Source organism: Myotis nattereri (assembly GCF_964212035.1).
Source record: "Myotis nattereri genome assembly, chromosome: 6".
In the NCBI taxonomy this organism is placed as follows: domain Eukaryota; kingdom Metazoa; phylum Chordata; class Mammalia; order Chiroptera; family Vespertilionidae; genus Myotis; species Myotis nattereri.
The window spans coordinates 71271183-71292476 of record NC_138081.1 but is presented as its reverse complement, the minus strand read 5'-3'; the positions used below and the strand labels follow the sequence as shown (position 1 = coordinate 71292476).

The 21294-nt window shown below is 38.6% G+C and overlaps 1 protein-coding gene across 2 annotated transcripts in view; it reads left to right on the top strand.

Moving 5' to 3' along the window:
• The window catches only part of AIG1 (androgen induced 1), a 205718-nt gene that overhangs the window by 73911 nt on the left and 110513 nt on the right, over nucleotides 1–21294 (top strand). For both annotated transcript variants that reach the window (XM_081094335.1, XM_081094336.1), the window contains exon 3: nucleotides 6130–6231. In XM_081094335.1, coding sequence (XP_080950461.1) covers nucleotides 6130–6231 — 102 coding nt within the window. The remainder of the gene's footprint in view (nucleotides 1–6129; nucleotides 6232–21294) is intronic.

Here is a 21294-nt window from a genome sequence, read left to right as displayed (position 1 = left end):
TTCCTCACTGACAGGACAACAGCAATGTAGGGAGAACATAAAAGATATATTTGAGGTCAATAGGAAGAAAATTGAAGGTGTAAAAGAGTGCTTGTTCCTATGGAAGATGTGGGGTCTGACACAGATGAGAAACAGCATTGCACCTTTCATTTTTTCCCCCAGCACATTTTTATCATAAATATATTCTATGCCCAGCAGTGGGGAAATAGCAATGAAGAAGACAGACAAATTATTATTCTCTGAGACTTCACTTTCTCATAAAAGAGCCAGGCAATGAACAATTGGACAACAACAACAAGAGCCTATTTTTTAAAAATCGGGGTCTATGATAGAAAATAATGAAGCAGAAAAGTCACTAGCAAGGCTTCCATGAAGAGGTGATGTTTAAGCTAGACCTGAAGGAACAGAGAATCCAGCCATGTGAAAACGGGGGGAGAGCATTCCTGGCATAAATGGTCCTGAGGCAGGAAAGAGCTTAATGAGTTATAAGAACAAATTGCCAGTTGGAGCTTATGGAGCAAGAATGAATATGGTAGAAGCTTAGGTTGGAAAGGCAAGCACCAAATCACATGGGCAGTTATAGGAGTTGGGTTTTTATTCCCACATTACTTATTCAGTCAGGAGAGATAATTAAGGACCTAAATGTATATAAATATGGGTAAATGATAAATTCTACCAAAAAGGTGTTAGTTGAAAAAGGCATAACATCAACATGTGCTTTAGAAACTCTCTAAATCAGTGGTTCTCAACCTGTGGGTCGCGACCCTTTCACAGGGGTTGCCTAAGACCACCAGAAAACACATATATAATTACATATTGTTTTTGTGATTAATCACTATGCTTTAATTATGTTCAATTGGTAACAATGAAATTGGGGGTCACCACAACATGAGGAACTGTATTAAAGGGTCGCGGCATTAGGAAGGTTGAGAACCACTGCAAAAAATGGAGATATGGGTTTTAAGATAATTTGAGCAGAATGCACAGCATAAAGAGTATAATGTTACTTACAGCCTCATAATTGCAGGTAGAGGAATTCCATGTCACACTTCTAGGAATGAGCACTAGAAATCAGTTGTACTCTGGAACAAAAGATACTACAATACTAGTATCAGAAGGCCCTAGGCTTCACTATTCATTCTGAATTTGAGGGTATGGCTGAGGGAAGTCAGCCAGGAGGAGACCACTTTCTGAGTCAAGATATCCTAGATTTTGAAAGTGAGTAAATAGGGGTCATGATAAAATAAGACATTCGCCCTGCATGGGGCCACCTGAAACAGCCAGCTAGCATCCAGAACACAACTTATTCTCATGCTTTGTGTGTTTGGAAAGAGAAATCACAACTGAGAACTTGTCTAAATATTACTGCTCAGCAACAATATGATCATGGAAAGAGTTGATGGGAAAGAAAACATGAATAGGAAATTTGGAAGCAAAGTAGAGCCCACTTGTAATCAGTATTTGGTAAAGTCTTGAGTACTAGTAAATTTGTTTTAAAGGGGAAAGTAATTCCATAGGATCATGTCATGTTGAAGCTATAGACTTTAAAGATATATTCACTTACTTCTCCCTACCTTTTTTCTCCTTCCTTCCCCCCTTCAACAGTGGATGTTTGAGATCATGTTAAATGGCCTTTACAAACCAATCTATAGATAAGTAGCTTTTCCTTTTAGCCCCCTTTGTGGCACTATTCTCTGCAGCATCCTTGGCATTCTAATGTTTTACTGAATTCCAAAGAGTTCCTCACTGGTCAATAAAGCTTCTTCTTAGAGAGCAGGCTAATGTTGATCAGCTTCAGCTTCTATTAGACTCCATATGAGAGACTCCTTACAGAATGTGGGAAAGGGTGAATCCAGTTTTCCTTAGGTTTCACTGCTAACAGTCCCAGGGGTTCAAATGAGGCCTCAATGACTTGCTATAACACAGGTATTTTTGTCTGGGACACTTGAAGGACTGGAAAGTGACAGTGCTCCTTTCACTCTCAGTTCAAGTACAGTATTCTGGTCCTGGCAGAGGAGAAGCAGCAGGTGTGTGCTGAGGAATAGCTGGCCATTGGCCCTGGCCAGGGAAGGAGCTTCTCCACAACAGTGGAAGGTTTCACTATCCCCACCAGTGGTCAGCAAACTCATTAGTCAACAGAGCCAAATATCAACAGCACAACGATTGAAATTTCTTTTGAGAGCCAAATTTTTTAAACTTAAACTATATAGGTAGGTACATAGTTATTAATTTAATTAGGATACTCCTAAGGCTTAGGAAAAGCCACATTCAAGGGGCCAAAGAGCCACATGTGGCTTGTGAGCCGCAGTTTGCCGACCACAGCTAGCCTGTCCAAGAGCACCTATTTTTGTTTCCTATCTGTGCCCTGGTAGTAAAGCTCAAACTTATTTTGGATTTGCTGATGACCATACTCCCAAGAGGATATCAGTGCAGGGAAGCTAAGAAGCTACCATCTGTACTGTGTTTATATCTCAAGAATTATTTGAAGGTTGATTACTCAGCTGTGTCTCTTGACCTTCTAGTGTTACACTAAGAAAGGTGACTAACTTTCTTTTTGTCACTTCACTTTTAATAAGTCATGTAATTCCTTCAACATATGTTAGGGTCATGGAATTGACTAGATTGCGCTATTAAGTATTGAGCCCACAATGCTTTACAAGTGGTAGGCACACTGAAAGATCATTCATGGTGAACAGAAAGTGGCTCTCATCTGTGGTAAATGATTAACAACCAGTCATCCAGGGGGAAAAAATACCTGCTCTGTAGTATTTGCTGATTTCCATAGTGGAATATTAAGAACAGCTTTATAAATTCAAAAACTTAGATGAAATGGACACATTCCACAAAGTGTAACTCAAGAAAAAAAATAGAAAACCTAGAAACTCTGTATCTATTAAAGAACTTGAATTCACAATTAAATCCCACAAGAAAACCTACAAGTCCAGAATCTCCACTAGGAAAGCATATCACATAGATAAGGAAGAAATGATACCAATCTTGCATAAAGTTCTTTAGAAAATAGAGAACACTTTCCAAATTACCTTTTGAGGCCAGCATTATCCTGTTACCAAAATTAGAAAAAGACAGCATGAGAAAAGAAAACTAACTGTAGATCAATAAAGGTGGAAAACAAATCCTAACAAAATATCAGCAAGTTGAATCCAGTATTATATCTAAAAATTATAATACATAATTACCAAGAATTAAAAGTTGGTTTAACATTAAAAATCAATCAATGTAATTTATCATATTAACAGGATAAAGGAGAAAAACTACATGATTACCTTAAAATACACAGCAAAGCTATCTGAAAACAAACCAGCACTCATTCATTACAGACATAAATTAACAATAGATGAGATATTCCTCAACTTGATAAAAGGCATATAAGAAAAACCTGCAGCTAAGATCGAATTTAAATATTGAAAGACTTAACACTTTCCCTAAGATAAGGAAGGAGACAGGCATGCTCACTGTTAATCACATCTAATGAACATTTTGCTGAAGGTCGTAGGTTGTGCAATAAGAAAAGAAAAAGCAATAAAAGGCATACAACTTATAAAGGAAGAGAAAAACTGTCTTTATTTGCAGATCATGCACATATAAAAGTCTAAAACACTTTATAAAATTCTCAAACTACTAAGTGAATTGAACAAATGTCAAAACACAAAAATCATTTATATTCTTATATACTGGCAACAAAGAATATAAAAGAAATTTAATACTATCTATAATAGCATAAAAATCAAATGCTTAGTGGTAGACTTGACAAAATATGTGCAAGATCTATATATACGGAAGACTACAAACATTGAGAAATTAAAGATCTAAATCAATGGAGATATAATATGTTCATGGGCTAAAGACTTAATATTGTTAAGATGTCATTTCTTCCCAAGTTGAATATATTGATTCAATAGTGATAATCATAACTCTAGCAGGATATTTTTATAGAAATTACTATGCTGAGATTCTAAAACTTAATGGGGAATGCAAAGGACTTGAAATAGCCAAAGCAATTTTGGAAAGAACAGAGAGAGAGAACATGTGTTAAGCAGAATCCTAAAATGACCCCAAGATTCCACTCCCCCTCCTATTTCTGCTGAGCGGCCAGTATAATTCCTTCTCGAGTATGGGAGGGGCCTATGAATATGATGGGATTTCACTTTCATGATTAGGTTTCATTATATGGCAAAGTAAGAGAATTTCCAACTGTGGCTCCATCTCGGATTGAAATGGCGTAGTGCCTGTGTGGACCCCAATGTAAATCTTTTGTTCTCACTCTACAGAAACAAATGCCTCAGGTCAAGGGATACATTTCACAATCAACCCCTGCAGTCAGACCTAGGACAGAGGCCCACAGAGGCCCTGAGGCATACTTGTTTCTCTGGGAATTTCAAGGTCATGGTTTCCTAGGATGTAGACTAGAAGAGGAGGGGTGCAGGTTCCATCTAGACAAGCCACTCAGCCCTGGGATTGCCTCACTCCATGGTAAGGCAAGAGGCTCAAGGTGGCTAGAGTAGGGCCTTCCAAAGCAGGACATTTCAAACTCTTATGTGCATATGAATGACCCCAGGCTCTTATTGAAATGCAGGATCAAAACACATCAGGATGAGAGTGGTATTCTGCACATCTAAGAAGCTCTTAGGTGCTGCTGATCCATGGACCCCACTTTGTTAGCAAGGCTGTAGCTTGTAGGTCTACGGACAGGTAACACTGATAGCTACTATATTTGAAGTCTGTAGTGGGATGAATAAACTAAAATTGTGGATAATTAAAAAATTATGTATTATACTTGTAACCATCCTAATGATAAGAACAGGTTTTTTTTTCTTTTTTCATCTTGTACACTTACCAGTGAGTGAAAATAGTTCACCCAAAAGCAGGTAAATAAATGGGAACCCACTCATATTAAAATTATGTGTATAATCTACATTTGTATATTGCAGTTATCATTCAGTATGTTTTATGAAAGAATAAATGTTCATAATATCCTGGATTTTAAGGGTGATTTTTTTTCAGGCAAATCAATCCATGTAATAATTGAGATACTTGGAATATAAATTTGGAACCCATCTGATTACTAGCCTTGAGCTATAACCACCAGGGGTTTTATAAAAATTGGCATTAAAATATTTATTATTTTTATTAATAAAATGTGGGGACATGGATGACATAAGAAATGAGATGTAAATTGTTTCTGTTGAATATTCATGAGGCATTTTATCATTCTCTAGTATTTATTGGTTGAGATATAACTCTACAGAGACTTTGATCGATCCTCCCTTTGGGATCAAATGCTACATTTACTGTGTACAAAAGCATCCACTTTTTCTTTTAAATTCAATGCTGAAGGTTAAGACCTCGGGCCATTCTTTTTATTGTACCTGAACTTATTCTCCCATCATTAGTTTGAAGAAAAAATGATAATAAATTGAGTACTCTACTCTCTTTTGATGATTATGTTGCTGATGGGTCAAAATCCACCTCTGGAACCCAGATGAACTTACAAGAGAATTAGGAATCTTCCTTTGCCTTCCATACGCTCTACTTCTCAGAGCAGCTAAAGCCCCTGCTAAGGTCACATACTAGTAAATTAATACATTTGCTCGCAATGTGACTTTGGGACATTTTATAGCAGCGATTCTAATGCAGTTAGTGGTGAACTAGAAATTTGAGAATGCAAAGATTAATTTAAACCACATGATGAGTTCAAGGAAAAGGGACATCCACTACAGATTCTTGAATGTGTGCTAACTCTGTTCTGTGGGGAATGGGATCCAAAACCACCAGTGAACTTTTAAACCCTCTTGAGAGGAATCAAACCAACCCAATTAGCCCTGGGAGGGAGCTATTGCAGACAACAGACAGATCATTTCTCTCCCCCTCAGAGAGATCCCTCTGCCTGAGTAAACACAATTGAGAGATCAGGGAAGGAGGAGGGCCTCCAACCATTACCACTAATGGCCTGAAGTTAGAACTGTCTTTCTGGTCATTAGCTGGTTTACTGATTTGTCTTTCATTATAGATTACAAATACTGTTGGGTTCTTTGAACAATAGATAATTAACAAATTGTATGTTGTGGATAATTGGTGAATTTGAAATAAAGGATTTCTTTTCCCTTCCAGTTTGTTGTAGTGGTGTTCTGGATCATTTATGCCTACGACAGAGAGATGATTTACCCGAAGTTGCTTGATAATTTTATCCCAGGGTGGCTGAACCACGGAATGGTGAGTCAACTAAAACAAATGATAACTTTTATTTTCTTTTAATCTATTAAGTGATAACTTAGGCTTTCCATAGACTCTCTAAATAACTGTGAAATGTTGGAAGGTTATAACCAAAGAAGAATACTGAGTGTAAATAAAATACTGTCTTTTCATGAAATTGAGTCACTACTAAAGCTGTGCATAAAGGACTCCACAGTTTATAAGAGGCACCAGTGGTCTTAGATAATACAACTAGCTTATTCTGGGATGAATTTGCACCACTGAAAGGCTCATCCATTCATGGAGCCTGAGAATCAATTCCCACCTGCACAACTACTGACACTCTGCTTCTCCTCCACTCACATCAATGGGATTGTTCTGGAAGTAACTGCTTACTGTACTGGAGAATTTCTCCTTGAGGAGCAGCAGGGCTATTCTGTTTCCTGGGATATGGGCATTGGAGGTGTCCTTGGGTGTGGCTGCCTTGTCAGGGTCTGCCCATCCCAGGGTATTGGCCTATGGCTGCTAGGTCTTTTCCTTCTCCTTGGTCTAATTCTTTCTGATGCTTTAGCCATTGTGTTACCTTCCCTAGTTTCAAATCAAATACTTTGGATGGTTTGAACATTACTTTACAAGATTTGAAGAGATATTATCTCCAAAGAAATATTCCCTTTCTGCTTCTGGAATTGAGCACTATTTTGTTAGTAACTAAGAAGCCTGCAATTTTTTTTGGTTACAGCAATTTTTAGACTGTCAGTGGGTGCTCCTGGAGAAAAGGGCAACCCATTACAGAAATTATAGGGGAGCAAAGAGCTAGATATAGTGTCTTAGGTCCAAAATAACAGTTTGCTCCCTGCCCCAATTCTGGTATGTTTTAAGAAAAGTGGTGTGTACTAACAAATAAATAGTATTATGCCGAATGGCTTTGATCAATCCTTTTGTAAGCCTCTTTGTTAAAAGTGGCACGTCTCAGAGAACTAGAAGTTTATTTGAGCCCAATAGAGCCACACTGTTGAAGGATTAACATGGCACCTTTAGTCTAATTCCCAAGAAATCGGCTTGGTCTAACTGCTTCACTTTAGCCGTCTAAGGGACCTGACTTGATTACTCGGCCCCTCTTTAACTTCCTACTTTTCTTGATTGTGAAAGCTCTTTCATGACTACATGTCTTTGCAATCCTCTGCCCCATATGCTCTTCCCATTCTTTGCTGGGAAACTACTGCTCATCCTGCTAGTTTAGATAACATCTCTAAGAAGTCTTGCCTCACTCTCCCAAGTCAAGTTAGCTCTTCTGTCATCAGTGCTTTCACAGTACCTTCATATCTCTACTTCGCGCTTCTATTTCCCCAAAAAAATGCTACACTCCCAGAGCAAAACAGCAGCCTTCAATCCCCAAGCACTCTGCCCAGCTCCTGGCTTATTGTAGACTCAATACATATTTGTTAGATTGATGAATGAATTCAGTATTGCCAGATTCTATAATTCTGTGCCAGTCAATACTAATAGCTATTATTTTTGAGAACTTACTGTATGCTAGGCATTCTATAGTGATTATATCATTTAATTTTCACACGGGTACTATGAGTGAGGAAGTATTATCCTTTTACAGATGAAGACACTTCAGCTCAGAAAGTGTCTAATACTGGAAGGGCCTTAGCTGAGAACAATTGGTGTATCATGTGCTTAGAAGTATAGTCCTGGACTATTTGGATCCCTCAATTGAACAATATTACCTTTGGGCCTGAGAACGAATCACCACCTTTGCAGATCCTGGCACTATTTAATGTTTCCAACGAATGGTTTATTGAGCATGTAGGCAGCCATTAGAACTTCAATTTGAGTCTCTTCATTTTCCCTTGATTCACTTGGATGGGTTAAAATTCTCACTCTTGGAGGCACACACTACATACAAATGCAAGGAGGATTCAGTGCCACAAATATTTAGGAAAAGGATAAGATAAATTTATTAGCATTTCAAATCCTCAGATAACATGAGCTCAATAGACTCTTTTACAATGAATTTTGGTCTTAATAGAGAAAAATGACCCTTTCTTTGCTTTTTTCCATGTTTCAATTCATGTTTCTAAAGATACAAACAACCAAGTTGAATATGGTAGCTGAGGGATATTTCGTAATATTAAGTAATTTACATTACTCTAAATTTGTATATATGACAATTTAAATACAATATGGCTAAAACATGATGCTATTTTAAATTGACCTTTAAAATATGAACATTAAATACTAGAATCATGAATAATTACATTTTTATAAAATGTGTAATAAGATTTATGAAATTTCAAAAAATTAAGTAAATACTTTTAGCTTTATAAATTTTATTTAAAAGTTTAATAAGTAATTATAATTTGTACTTGCTTTTAATCTTAATAGACATCTTGAATATTTAATTTAAAAAATAGAAAAATAATTCAATTAAAAATTTACATTTATTTTTAATTTCACATTTTGCTGAAAAAATTAAATTTAAATTGTGTACACTTTGATTATAATTACATTGCATGTTTAATTAATGTTAGATTTAGCTTACAATAATACTATCAGTAGAGCTCAAACAAACATAAGGGGAAACTCACAGAATCTGAAATTCATTTTGCTATGCACTAAAGTTGCCAGAAGTTGCAGAAGAGAAGAGGAAATGGGTGACTAGAGGAGTTAGAAAACTAATACACCCTTGGTGTGTAACCACTAAATTATCTCCAGACTCCATGAAAATAGCATCAAAAAGAAGGAATTTTAACTTATTACAATTAAAATATAAGCATATAAATATAGCAAATTTAAATGGAGTCAGTTCAGTATCCAAATAAAAAACCCATCTATCCTGAAAGCCCTAATTATCTTTGTATTCCCAGCAATTCAAAAAAACATGATGTCCACAAGGCACTCACTTAGTGTTGACGATAAAGATGTTTGTGCATTTGCTTTTGAAACTTGGAAGAATGTCAGGTTTACATTTATATCCTTCTACCACCTTTCTATCCTCGGTCCACTGATGACCAGACAAAAGAAAAACAGAGATGATATCAGCAAATAAATCAGTTTCTTAATTGTAATGAGAATGGTCATGGACAGTTGTGTGAAGGTTCTGCAAGGCTGCAGTGTGGGGCTGGCGGGGAGGGTCTGCACTCCCCCCCGCCCAGGTATTTATTAAATACCTATGCTGTGCAAAGCACCCTGCTATCTTCTGGGTGGTTACAGGATGAGAAAAACACTTGCAGTTTTAGAGGATGGAAATGGCACGTGTGAAGTAGAGGAAGGTAAGTAGGAAAACAGAATATCCCAACAGGCTGCATTCCCTCTGACAAGGAGAAGCAGTAATTTTTGTTCTGGCTTGTTGCAAAAATAGAACCCTGAACCTTTCTCTTCTGCTGATTATAGTTTTACAGCATTGCCCATGGAGTAAACATACATTAAAAGCAATAAATAAATAAATATTTAAACTCTGGTATGATTGCAGACTCTCACTAATGCTGTAACAGGAAAAAAACAACAACGAGACAGTGTCTCTGCTTACTGAAGACCTAATTAATGTTTATGCAGTGCTTTGAGATTGCCAAGCACTGTGAAAGGTTAGCATATTATTATTATTACCACAGATCTTTCAGCAGACATGACCTAGATATTCTTATAATCACAGCAGGAGTTGTTCATTCCCCATATAATTTATAAGGAGAGGGGAAAAAAGCACCCCACCTCTCTTCATGCTTGATTTGTCAGTTGTTCTTGTTATACGTAACTGATCCTCAAGAGAACGTTAATTTAGGCAACTATTTATTCTGTTCAGTATTATTTTGACATTTGATAATTACTAAAGTTTTTGTACATCTGTCTTTCCCAAAAGAAAAGGCATTAAATGCTGCTTGTATGATCATTGGTTTTGCAGGAACTTGGCTTTGACATTATTCTTTTGGTAAACTTCCAGTTCAGGGATACGCGGATTATACATTTCAGTACCATAGAGCCTATACCACTCTGATATTTTACAAAAGAAGCTGTTGGTTGAGAGAAGACCATTGTAAACATTCCGAATGAAAAGACTGACCTTTCTCAGTTTTCCCAGTATATTCTAAAGTAGCTAGAAGATATCTGGAAATTTTTAGAAATAAAAGTTCAGACTGGAACAGAGGTCAGAAATTTCTTGGGAACCTCTTTCTAAGACTCCCAGTGGACCTCCCAAAGAAAACAAATAAGACCCCAAGAGCCAGGATAAAGGAGAGTTAATGTCCACAGTGAGGTAGACACTCAGCAATGATGCATACTGTTCTTGGGTGTAAGGTTTTGTGTTTTTTTCATATTTAATTTTACCGATCATAGCTTCTTCCATTGCAAAATTTTACTTGTGATCATTAGTTCTACCAAGTCCAATTCTACTGTCAGATTTTGCTGATCTAAATTTTGACATGAAGTTTTGATTATTCTATTAAAGTCAGTAATTGGCTTTAAGGTATTTAATTTTAACTGTTGCCATTTTTACTGTTTATTTCTAACAAAAATATTGTACGTTGGAGAAAATATATTTTTTAAACTGATGTTTGAGAAAACTTTGAACAGTTTATGAAGTAGAGAGACCAAGAGAGTTTTCCAGATTCACACATAAAATGCATAGAAGTTGCATCTTCGTCCTAACAAGTCAAAAGCTGGAAACTGAAAAACAACATCTCTTCTTGCATCCTTAAGAGGGGGAGGACACAGGGAAAACTCAAAGATTGGAAAGACAGATAGGCATATGTAAAGAATAATAATGTACTGGAGCAGATATTCATGAGTGAGAATTAAAAAATTCCAGGGGAATCTAGTCTTAGGGAATCCCCAGATATTGTGAGATTTACCTCCAGGAGCTCGACTGGGTCCCCATAGTAAATGTCTGAGAAAAATCTCCTGCTTCCAGCACTGGCAGGGAAAAGCAATCATTTTAAATACACTGGAGCATCCTGTTTTTAACAAGGTCTGCCCTCAGGTGAAGCTAACCACAGTCTAAGTTGCTGTGCTAGAGGATGTATCAATAGAGTCCTTGGAAAACTAAAAAGTAAAGAGAACAAACACTGAAAAGAAATAGACCAGAATATGCAAGGACTGTGGGCCAACTACAAAAAAAGTGTAATACATGCATGATGAGATTACCAGGAGGAGAAGAAAAAGGAAGGAACCAAAAAAATAAGACTGAGAATTTCACCCCAGATTGTCAGACAGCAAACCACAGAGTCAGGAAGCTCAGAAAACACCAAGTCAGATAAATACCAAAAAATCTACACCTAGACATATTGTTTTTAAATACAGGAAATAAGAGATAAAGAAAAACACCTGAAAGATGCAAGAGAAATCCAGAGAATTGGTGAGAGAAATAAGACCTAGAGAGAGGCTAAGATGGGGAAAGGGAAAGAGAGGAGAAAAGAAAATGTGATAATGCCATGGGTGAAAAGAGAGATGGCTGCAGAAAGGAGGGATATCAAGTAAGGAGATGGGAAGACAATTGGGGGAAGGAAAGTTTAAAATGTCCTAGGTTAAAGAAGGCACAATGGCTAAGTCATACAGACTCTTTGAAGTTTGGAGATTAACTTTTTTTCCCTGCAGTGCTTGGTATAGTGCTCAGCATATTATAGGTACTCAGTAACTATTTTATAAATCAACTAGAAGCACGGTGCACAGATTCGTGCACCGGTGGAGTCCCTCAGCATGGACTGCAGGGATCAGGCTGAAACCTACAGTCCATCATCCCCCAAGAAATGTAGTAGTGCATGAAATGGCAGGCGGCCTAGGAGGAGCCCAAGCCGGGCCGGGCGCCACTATGCTCCCACTTATCCCGGCCCTGCTGCACCTGCCACTGCCACTCGGTAGGCTCACTGATGCTCTGCTGCGGTCTCTATGTGCCCATCCCAGGGTGATACTGGTGTGCCTATGACCGAGAAGCAGCCACGGGCTCTCACCCAGTCAGTCCCAATGCCTCATGATCCTGGTTTGGGTTGAGGAGGGACACGCAGGGGGAGTGTCTGTGGGAGAGGCTTGCGCCACTGCAGCTGCGCTCGCCAGCCGTGAGCCCAGTGTTTGGCACCTGTTGGTCAGCTGAGTGGCACTCCCGCTATGGGAGCGCACTGACCACGAGGGGGCAGCTCCTGCATTGAGCATCTGCCCCCTGGTGGTGAGTGTGCATCATAGCAACCAGCTGAATGGTTGAAAGGTCTCTTGGGTTTTTATATATATAGATAGATGTTAGTTGATTGAGCTGGCCTCCTTACTGTTTCTTAGAAACATCAAGTACCCTCCTGCTTTGGAATGCTGTCCCCTAGAATCTGCTTGGGTTACTCCTTCACCTCCTTGAAGTCTTTGATCAAAATCACCTTCTCAGCCCATTAAGCACTACAACAACCCCCAACGCCCCCCCCCCCCCCCGAGTTCCTTATCCTGCTCTTTATCCCTCTCATGGCACCTATCATCCTTGACATATTACATGATTTTACTTATATGTTGTATTTGTGCCTTATTGTCCATCTTCCTCTGCTAGAATATAATTTCCATAAGGAGAGATCTTTGGTTTAGTTACTGAGTTATCCCAAGCACTTAGAACAGTGGCTCCACATAATGGGCAATCAATGAATATTTGTTACAATATTGCATGTCCATGCTTTCTCTTGTTCTCTTCTCCTCCACTTTTTATCTTTTCTTTTCCTAATAATTGACAGAAAATATTACCCAAACCATTCACTTCTGTCCTTGTATTTTACTTTACTCGTCAATCTCAGCTGCACTGCAGCTAAATCCTGCATACATGGCTTGCTTTCCCCCTCTCAGAAGGTCTTATTGGTTGGTACATGTCATGTTATTATTACTGCTTGAGAGGGCTGAATAGATGAATAAAGAACACAACATGGGTGCCTGAAAACGAGCTACAGGCCAGTTATATAATAGCCTGGATCAAATTTATTGAAAACCTCTTCCATATTGATTATTTCATCTGAGTATTAGTTATTTTTCCTCTAGGGTAAGAGTCAGTGGCTTTTTAAAGCAATTTCCTGCCATCACAAATTCCTTTGTAGAACTACTTTTTTATGCAAGGGTAAAATCCAAGGCTAATAATATTTGGTTTATACTCTGCCCTTTTTCTTGCTACATTTAATAGATGAGCAGGCCCAGCAGTAGTGTGAGTTCATCAAAAGGTCTGTAAGTCATATTCAGATGTTTTCGGGTCAGCAAAACCCAAAGTGTGGTTTACTCAAGTCTTTTACCCCTAATCCTTAAATCCATCGATATTTCAAAGTAAACTTAATTCATATGTTTCTCATTCATTTGCCCTTAGTCAGGGGAGGGGGTGGAGCAGGGAGGAAGGTATTGTCTTAGGAACTGGCTTCCTTCTTCACTACCACAGACAGATCATTCATTAGCCACAGACCCAACTCCTTGGCAGAAGTCTATTCCTTTATCCTTTCCAGTTCCCTTTTAATTGAAGCTTCAGCCTCAGCAAGCATCAGTGACAGCTGCCAAGGAAAGTGAAGTGGAAAGAAGCTGCATTTTCTATCACGGGAGCACAGAATTCCAGAACCTTAAACTTGGGAAGTGATTCTAAAGATCATCTTATCCATATGCCATGTGACACTTTAATCACCTGAACAGCATCCTGGCAAATTCCCTTTCACTTCCTGCCTGAGCATCTCCAATGATGGAGCTTCCGCAGTGGGCCACAACCATGAGTCTTCAGCTATAAGAAAGACTGTTGCAAGGAACTGAGTCTTCTGTTCAAGTTTCAATCTGCCCAGTTCCTTCATCTATTCTTCAGGATTCAAACTCCAGTCCTCTTTGTACTCATGTTCTCTTCCAAGAGAACTCTCCCTCATGACTTCACTCTCTGCCATACCTGGGTCATTCCTGAGTCTGTACCTGCTGGTCCACCTTCCCAAGGAGCATCACACTCTGCATTTGACACAACCTTGAAATGAACATATTGAAACTAACTCATTACATTAACTCCTCCTCTAAATCTCATTACTCTTCTCATGTTGCCATCTTAATAATGGCAGGATGCATCTACAAGCTCCTCTTCCTACCACATCCCCCACAGTTAATGATTCTTATCAGATGTAGCTCCAAAGTAGCTCCAATGTCTGCCTAAGCCCCCTCACCTCCACCATCCCTTCTTTTGTCCTAGGTGTCACTATCTCTCAACTGAGCGGAGGCAACAGGCTTACCTCCCATCTCTCTGCAACAGGCTTACCTCCCATCTCTCTGCCTCCTCACTGTCTGTCTCCTCATCACATCTTTCTCCACATTGCTGCCTCAGTTACCTTTCTAGAAAATCCGATGTTCTGATGATTTCTTGCTACATTCCTTTCTTAGACATCAGTCATCCTCAGTCTTCTAGGCATCTGAGTGCCTTCTCAGTGCACCCAGAACACCTTGTTCATACACCTATGATTTCTCTTATCACATTGTTTGGTTACTGTTTATTTACATATTTATTCTTCCAATGGCCTATGAGGCCATAAAGGGCCACAACTGTTTGTGGGTTTTCTTCATCTTTTTCTCCAGAACCTAGCATAATGTCTGGCATTTAGTGCATAGTCAGCAAATATTTATTGAAGAAATGATATACAGGCCATTCACCATCATGCTCATCCACCAGGCTTGTCTAGATTCATTTACAGTTTCATAGGATTTGACAGGTGCACAGCAAAGTGATTTAGCCATTGTCCTTGCTTGTTAGTATTGTCCAAGCTTTAACATTTTTGGTAGTTCTATGATACTCTACATGAAAACTTCCACATGATTCTTACCTGATCATTGCATGGTTAAGCTAAAACTTAAAGTTGTTATTATTTTCATTTTTATACACAAAATGTAAGACCCTTATATGTATATCTAGCAAATTCCATCTTGTTAAACTCAATGTGAACAGAGGATCAGCTCTGGGGAAGGCACAGTACTAAGAACTTGAGGAAAACTGAATGGATTTATTGGGATTTAATAAAATCATGTTTTATTTGTTTTGAATTGAGGTGCCAAAGTTTGTGCCATGGAGTTGAAGATACTTTGAATGTTACACTCTGGGTTAAGTCAGTAAGAAAACAATTGATTTTTCAGGGCAGTACATTTTAACCACGGTGTAGCCATGCTTGGAGAGAAGTGTTTGAGTCTGAAGGTCAAAACAAGTATTTAGATAAAGATGATACATGTGGTGGCAGAAGGGCCAGGTGGGCGACAGTAATGAAAATAAAAACAATTTCCATTTTTCAGGATGGAGAAACAGGACAATAATTAAGTATCCATAGCTGAGAGACAATTCTGTGATAAGGGATCTTGTATGGAAAAAGGGCAGGGGCTGGGAGTTGGCAACAAGTGAATGGTGCCCTAGGGACAAAACGTACCTATGAAGGAGAGGTGTTGCTTTCCCCAAGTTGGCTGGGATATATATATTTCCTGAGGGGGCATTATGTTGGTCATGCTTAGCTAAAGTGGGAAAAGAAACTTCTGAGTCCAAAATTTTTGTTCCAAATCCTTACATTGGCTCCGGATCATGGAGATAACAAGAGTGGGTTGATGGTTCCTGCATCCTCCTCTTATCTGCATGCTTCTTTTAAGTTATGTAGAAAAATGGTTAGCTAAAGAGAAGCAAGGAAAGCAATCCACTAGAAAATGTCCAACCCAGTTTATTTTCTATTTGATTCTGAATCTAAGCTAACGAATTTGTCTCCAAACTGCCTGGCCCCTTAAGGATACTGGCTTACTTCCCTGAGCCCATTTATACCTCTTCTAAAGGTGAGGCTGCTCCGGGATGTCTCCAGGATCCCCATCTGCTAACCTGTGGCTAAAACAGAACTCCAGCCAGACCTGTCAAGGCCCCTCCAAGCTGCCCTCCAGGACATTCCAGAACCGAGTGTCCACCCAGTCCTCATTTCCCTGTCAAAACGCCACTTATTCTCTGAGTGCACTCATGCATCAGTCCTCTCCTTACATTATAGAACTGTCTCTTGTCATTGAGCCTCTTCACCCAATATGAACCTCTTCTATAGTATCCCTTGCACTGTACTTGCAGTTTGTTGGAATATTTCTCTGGAATAGATGTTCTTTGGGGGCAAGAGTTTGGTCTCATCATATTCCCATCATCTGACTCAGTGCGCCTGGCACATAGCAGGTCTCAGAAAATGTTTTTTGAAAGAGTGAATGAATGAATGAATGATGAAGTGAATGAATTACTATCACATTTCCTTAATCTCTCAGGCTGGAACACTTAGCTGTGACACTTTCTGAAAAGGAAATAAAATTATATTTTCTCTAAGTGAACTTAGGCTGGTACCTATAGTCACTGTTTAATTTTCTAAATTTCATGCCCTAGTCCTTCAGTAGCCTATTCTAGAACCTTATAGCATTCTTGTCAAGCTCATTGGCTTATAATTTTCAGGATCAGTCTTCCCTTTTGAATAGCAGAGCTACATCTGTTGGCCTCCAAATGTCCAGCATAGTAATTTGTCTAAGTTCACATGGCTTTGAAGTGGACAAGTTGGGAGCAGAATGCCAATGACCTGCCTCCATGGAACTTTGTTAACATCTAGTTAAAAAGAAGTCTTTAAACATGAATTATCATTATATTTCACCAAACATATTTCCTTAGGACACTAATCAATATTCCTGGCATTGTAGATTATTTTCCTTTTCATCTAAGCAAGAATGAGTATTTCCTATTGTTTTCCCATACCCAGAGAATGAGCCTGCACTTAATCCCATGAAGATGTACTTTAAAGGTGCAAGGATTAGCCAATGGGTGGAAATGTTTCCCCTTAATAAAACCCCTTTTATCCTTATCAAATGCATTAATTTTTGTGACCTGATAATATATCTAATAATCCTATACATCCATGTGCTGCTGCTTACATTGCTGCTATCTGTATGAGTAGGGTAAGAAGATTGACGTTAGTAAACATTCTTTCTATACCCACCCTGCTGCCATCACCACACACACAACAGATTGTCTTTTTTGCTCCATTCTCTTTCTCACACCAGATTAACCCAAAAAGACCCACTCTGTTTCTGGATGTTGTGCTTCTAATAGATGCAGACATGTGAGTCACCTAGAAAGAGGGACTGAGCCTACTGATTTCTCAAGTGTTCTCTGGTTTCACTTTGTTGTGAGAATTCATGAGGTTGGCCATGGAGGTACACAGCACAATGCCTGCCACATAGTAAGCCTAATAAATATAAGTCCTCAAAAATAGGATAGAATAGCATAGGACAAGATTATATAAGATGAGATGGAAGGTTCCCTATAGCTAATTATTTTCACTTATTATCATATAACAAATAACAGCTCAGTGTTAAACCCTGTCTAAAACTTGAAGGAAAAATGCACTGGTGGAAATCCTATATTTTTAGCAACACTGAATTTGTACATACGCTTAAAGTGAAAAATTAATGAACTTTCTTAAAGGTTTATATAAAATGTAAGATAGTTATCCTTGGACATATAATTCAAATCTTCTTACTTATTTTTAAGTATTTCCCCCCAGTTGCATCTACCAAAAGAATGTTGCTTAAAATCTGAATTTGACTGCTAATATTCACACATATGGCAAATATGAACTAATCAAACCACAGATATTTTGCTGCATTCCATGGTGTCTCATTTATTTGTTTAATTTGCAGCTATAGCAACTAGATTCCACCACTTTAGGCTTTTACACAGAGACCTACAGTCTGATCAGCTTGGTTGAAGTTTGGCACTCAGCATTACACTCAATTGAAGACATATGCACAAACTCACCACATTTTTAAAGCTGGTTTTCACACAGGGCAGATATGTAATATTTGCATAAAATATGAAAAGCAACCTTCTGCCTGGATAGTAGGCAATTAAAAGATGTTTTGACCTCTTCTGTGACATTTCAAATCTTAAAGTTTTCTTGGCGTGCTTCTCCAAAGCCCATCTGACTTTGAAGCAGCCTGCCTCTCCACAGAAAGCTCGCTCCAGCAATGACTAATGGATTGACCTGGTGCCATGCTAGTGCTGCTCCACTCATGCTGCTCTGCACAAGACAAGCACTTGGAAATGACCTTGAAACAGAGTGTTGCCAAGTTAATGAAATATGGCCCTTCAAGAAGTGACATTTCACAAGCAACTTACAGAAGGGTATGCGCAGCATTGTCAAAGCTCAGCCTTTCAATGTGGTGTTTGGTTTACCAAGATGTTTAACATACACAAAGAATGATGCTCCCTTTTAATTTTAGTGCACTTTGTAACAGGTTGGAAAAATTAAGTAATGGAGAAAATTGGCATTCCACTGTTGTTTCTTTTAGGTGTTTTCTTTTCAAATTTTTGCTGAAAGAACAGAAGATGCCAAAAGGGTAAAGGTGTAGTTAGTGGAAAAAGAGAAGATGGTACGGAGAAGTACCTCTCTGCACCTGTAAACTGCCCAGTTGATATGATTCCATCCCACCAGACTTAGGCTCCAAGAGCGGAGCATTGCACACCCATATGGTAACCTGTCGTAGTTGAAAAAATGCTCACTGATGTTGACAGCAGTTGTTGCTATATGGTTTTCCAGATACTGGAAAACCAGATGCTGGACGTGTTTGTGTTGGTGCACAATGTCTCCTTTCAGTTGCATTTCTCATGCTGGTGACGTTGGCTGACATTTTAGGATCTGGATAATAGAGCTGTGCTTTAATCTTAGTGGTGGTCAGTGATCAGTCTCCTGGATTGGCGTGACTTTGGAACGCCCCCCTCTGCTTCCCTCCCTGTGACCTTGCTGCCATACCCTTGAGGAGGCTCAGGCAGGCTAAGGTCAGAGCAGTCAAGGTGGGGTGTTGGAAGAATACTGGGGAGCAAGTCGTTCTCTCTGAATTCATTCTTAATTATCTTAGGCTCACTCTCAGGTTTTTATACAAAGTTAGACTCAATACTTCTTTTAAAAAAAGAAGAAGAAGAAGACACTCAGCCCTTCTTGAGCATTCCAAGCAGACTGTAGAAGACCTCTGGCCATTCTTATTTTTAAAATGCTGATAATCCTCACTAAGCAATCTTGGGAAATACACATCTATAAGATCAGGGCAACATACTGTCAACAGCAACTTCCCAGAACATTCCTTCTTACTTCATCTGGATTTTTCAATAAGTAATTTGATATTTCTGTAAGTTTATACTGGAATCACTAACATGAAGGCATTTTTTCCCTTATAAGCGCAAGCCTTCCAGACTCATCATTTTGTAGAGTTACATAAGTAAGCCTTGCAACTAAGCTAAAAATCTAAATTACAGAATGTAATTGTTGCAAAACTGTTCATATTTTATACAGTAACATATTAAAACCAATGACACATTTGCAAAACAGTTTTTTTGTAGAATAATTTATATTGAAGTCAAGCTTGGTGATGCTAAATATCATATGCTAAATTATTTGTTTGTGAATTCTTTCCCCTGGTTGCCTGTTTTTGGTATTGCTCGAATGGTTCTGACATAGGAAACTCAGCAAGTTTCCATTATATTACCTTATTTTCTTGATCTATCTATATTTAGGGTGACTTGCTTTAAATTATAGCACACACCTTATTTTTTCACTTTTAAATGTTTTTAAGTGGAGAACATGTTTTCCCAAATAGCCCTCATTTTTAATTTAGAGCTCTCATATTAATATGCCTAATTTTTAATGTACTTTCTAAAACACTTCTCAACTTCTTAAATAAAGGATGACACTGAAGAAGGGGTGAGAAAAAGAGAGAGAAATGTAGCAGGGAATATCAACCATCAGGTACGCGATGACTTCCGGTACTTAATATCGTAGATCATGGGAATCAAGGTCCAGTATGAAAAGAGAAGCCCCAGACCAACGAGATTTAACCCCTGAGAATCCTTTGTCCTTGCCCTTCTGCTAATTTCAGCACTGAGCACTTCCTTTCTCCTCCTGGTGATAATTTTTATTCCTCTTTTCTGTGAACATTTCAGATATGAAGTAGAGAGCTTATCATTATTCAGTATAGTCAGACAATATGTTTGCCTTTAAGCTATATTCACAGTTTCACCATTCCTAAATTTTAGAATCATATGAGATTCTTTGTGTATGTGAATAGAATGGAAGACGTTGTCTTATGAAAAGCTTTATTCTGAATCCTCCTAGAGCTTCCCCCAATTGAACAGAGGCCTTCTTTGCTTTCATTGCAAAATATCTGACATTTTCTTTGTACCTTCATATATATTTATACTAGAATACACGATTGATAGAAATATGATCTTGTATTAGTCAGGATTCTCCAGAGAATTAGAATCAATAGGACATGTGTCTATAATAAGGAATTGGCTCATGTGATCTTGGGAGACACCTGGAGAGCCCATCAGAAACCAGGTTCTCAGGTTTTCGTCCAAGTTGAAAACCTGAGAACCAGAAGAGGCAATGTACTAGGTTCTAGTCTAACTCTTAAGACCAACGTCAGGAGGACAGCGATGTCCCAGCTTTAAAAAGTCAGGTAGAGAAAAAAGTCAGCAAATATTCCCTGAGTAAGCCTTTCTTTCTATTTAGACCTTTGATGGATTGCATGAGGCCCACCCCCATTGGCAAGAGCAATCTGCTTCATTCAGCCTACTGATCCAGATGTTAATCTCATTCAAAATCACCCTCATAGTCATACCCAGAATAATGTTTAAGCAAATTCCTGGGCACCCCATGAACCAGTGAAGTTGATGTGTAAAATTAACCATCACAGATCCCCATTGAAACTCCTCTTTTCCTTCAAGAACAACACCACTTGTAGAAGTATGCAGAATGCCTTCCTCTTCCATGCCATGAAAGTTGTACTTATGTTGGTCAACCCTGCTGGGCCCAGGTCTTAAAGGTTCTGATTGGTCCAGTCTGGGATGGAACTCATGCACCATGAGTACTTTTTAATGCTTCCTTACATAGTTCTGAGGCATAGCTAAGTTTGAGAACCCTCAAATTTGTCTCTAGGCTTCTTTGGAGTCAATGGAAGAACACAAGAGGAAAGTCACCTTGGTTGATGGCTGGAGCTGAGCTGAATGGAGGATATGGCACACAGACAAACCTGGCTAAATGTGCATAACCAGGTTAACTTAACCATAATGAGCTGATTACA